Source organism: Primulina eburnea, unplaced genomic scaffold (assembly GCF_022965805.1).
Source record: "Primulina eburnea isolate SZY01 unplaced genomic scaffold, ASM2296580v1 ctg544, whole genome shotgun sequence".
NCBI lineage: Eukaryota > Viridiplantae > Streptophyta > Magnoliopsida > Lamiales > Gesneriaceae > Primulina > Primulina eburnea.
In genome coordinates, this window is record NW_027331334.1 from 1 (window position 1) to 2,949 (window position 2,949).

Below are 2,949 nucleotides of genomic sequence, written 5' to 3' on the forward strand. Positions count from 1 at the left end.
TGCATGCAACCATAAGATACGTGGCATGATTTTTCATAAACCACGTCTCTCGCTCGGGCGGACATAAATTTCCGCCCGGGCGAGCAACTCTCGGCCCTTCTGTGCGATTCAGTCTCGCTCGGGCGGACAAAAACTTCCGCCCGGGCGAGACACTTTCGGCCCTCTTGCATAATTCTGTCTCGCTCGAGCGGACAAAAACTTCCGCCCGGGCGAGACACTTTCGGCCCACATCTTGGCTCTTCCTATTTCTTGGTCCAATAAAATCTCAGACTGGCCCGGCTATAACCACATTAAGTCATAATCCATAATCTCATATTAATCTAATTAAAATCTCGGGCATTACAATATATTTCTCAGCTCGAGCCAACAGATCATCATAGCTCGACGGAGGCTTCTTGACCAGCGACTTGAAAAACTCCCCTCCTCTAAGTCCTTGGGTAAAGGCGCTTATCAAGATGTCAAGAGTGACCGCTGGTATTTCCAACGCTACGCTGTTGAAGCGCTGGACAAACTCCCGTAAAGTTTCACCCTCTTGCTGTTTCATTACAAACAAACTCAAGTAGTTTTTTTGGTGCCTTTTGCTACTAGCGAATCGGTGCAAGAAAGCAGCTGAGAAATCCTCAAAAGAGCGTATGGAGTTGGGCGGCAAGGAATTAAACCATTGCTGGGCTGACCTCATCAAAGTGCCCAGAAACACTCTGCACTTGACTCCATCTGAATACTGATGCAACAGAGCTGTGTTCTCAAACCTCCCCAAGTGTTCTTCGGGGTCCGTATGTCCATCATATTCTCCAACGTTTGACTGTCGGAAATTTGGAGGAAGCCCCTCTTCCAAAATGGCGAGGGAAAAAGGACTTCCTTTCTTGGGGGCTGCATCTCTGTTTCCCAATTGCTGCCTCAGCGTCCGTATTTCCCTCCACATCTCTTCCATCTCCGGATTCTCCTCACTTGGGCGGGGTCGCGTCTCCTCCACCCTACTCTGACTTCCCTCCACATTCTCCTCTCGCTCCTGGCGAGCGGTCTGATCTTCTGCAAACATAGACTCTTGATTCCTCTTCATGGCCTCATCCACTATCCGGGTGATAAATTGACCCAGCTGTTCTAGGGTCAAGTTCCCCACATTCTCATTGGGACGGGGTTGCTCGACCCTGATCTCTTGACGAGGTTGTTCAGTTCTCGTCTCCGGACGGGGTTGTTCCTGCCTCGCCTCAACATGAGACGGTTCGGGTCCCCTCTGAGGACGCGATGACGCTGAGTTAACTCTCCTGCTTCCTCTCCTGCCTACCATCTCTACGTCTCAACTCAAACTTCCCACAGACGGCGCCAAGTGATACTCACGGGAAATTTAGGGTCCGCTCCCAGCAAGTGTCACTAGTCCAGACGCAGGTGTTGAAATTACCCTGAGCCTGAAATCACGAAAAAGATCGTTAGGAGGGGGCCAGGAGGGTGTCCTGGCGTAGCCCCTCCGACGCTCAAGTCAGTGACTGAGGATATATGGGGGGAGCAGCTAAGGGTGCTGCTGAGAACAATATAGTGAATTCGTCTAACTGAACACCCAAACCTGGTATTTATAGGAGAATACATGTGCCCTTGGTGGGCCTGTCTTCCCTTTGGGCTTGGGATGGGCCAGTGGTAGTGGGCTCATCCCTAGGGGGTATCAAAATATATGAAAATTGAAATATTAAATTGATAATGTGACTAATATATTTGAAAAAAATATTTGATTGATTCATATTCTATTAGATTATGTGAGAATACTTTGATTCGGAATTGTCTTTCATTCCGAGACATAACTTGTATTGTGTGACACATCCTACACGTCATTGCTTCTAAGATCGGGTTAGGTTGTCTTTGGTTGGTTGGACAGCATTACGATTTTATCAATCAAATTGTTTAATTGTAATTTTTTTATTTTATTTTATATTAACAATCATCAAATTATTAATTATTTATCTCAAGTATATTTAAAATTGCATTTTAACAACAATAATTAGAACTTAAGTAATCTAATAAAATAAATTAATTCAAACAATTTTATAAAAATGATATTCATTAAATTAGTAAATACAAAAAATGATTTAGTAACAGCGGTAAAAATTAACTACAAATTATTTAATGAAACTTGTCATTTTATTAAAATAATTTTTATGAATTAAGTATAAAAATTAAATTAGAATAAATTTAATAATTATTTATAACACTATTATTAAATATAGAATCTATTTAATACAAAATTAATAATAAAAAATAGCAGTTATTAAAAGGAAAAAAAACTCCATGGAATACATCCATTAATCCAATAATAAAATTATGTGATACATAATTATTATAAATAGAATCCACTGTAATTAAAATAGTATCCACTGTAAACAAAATTATTAAAATAAAAAAAAATACAATAATCATTGCTCTCAGGTTCACCATCCCGGCCAATATAGCATTGGGGGTGGCGCAGTGTTGAAGATTCCCTAAAGATTTCCAGGTCTTGACCAATACTTAGTGTGCGGTTTAGTATTAGATTCATTTGAACTAAGAATGATGATTGCCACATAAGAACACACACTAAAAGTAGACTCTTATCAAATTGAGCCTGGTTATTAAAATTGAGCGGGTTGGGTTGATAAAACTAGCAGCTTGTTTGTATTGGTCTTCCATGCAGATTTGAGATAATAAAACCCGAAAATAAGAATAAACTGGACACCGAGATTTACGTGGAAAACCCCTAAAAATTATTAGGTGTAAAACCACGGGCAAGATGAAAGAATTTCACTATAATATTTTGTGTGTGTACACTCACTCACTGTGTTTTCCAAAGAGAACACACACTCTCTTAATACAGGAGAACAAAACACCCTCAAAATATTATAGAACTAAGCACTTAAATGTTTATAAGATGAGAGAAACTCGAAGAAAGGATGATTTCAGAATGAAGGGGGGAGCTCTATTTAT

At 40.4% G+C, this 2,949-nt stretch overlaps 1 protein-coding gene across 1 annotated transcript; it reads right to left on the minus strand.

The window, feature by feature from the left end:
• Positions 1 to 343: 343 nt before the first annotated feature.
• Positions 344 to 1,060, minus strand: LOC140821359 (uncharacterized; the record flags this gene model as incomplete). The annotated part of the gene is made up of 1 exon (XM_073181838.1): positions 344 to 1,060. A coding segment is annotated over exon 1 (717 nt), but the record flags the coding sequence as incomplete, so codon positions are not given.
• Between the last annotated feature and the right edge of the window lie 1,889 nt (positions 1,061 to 2,949).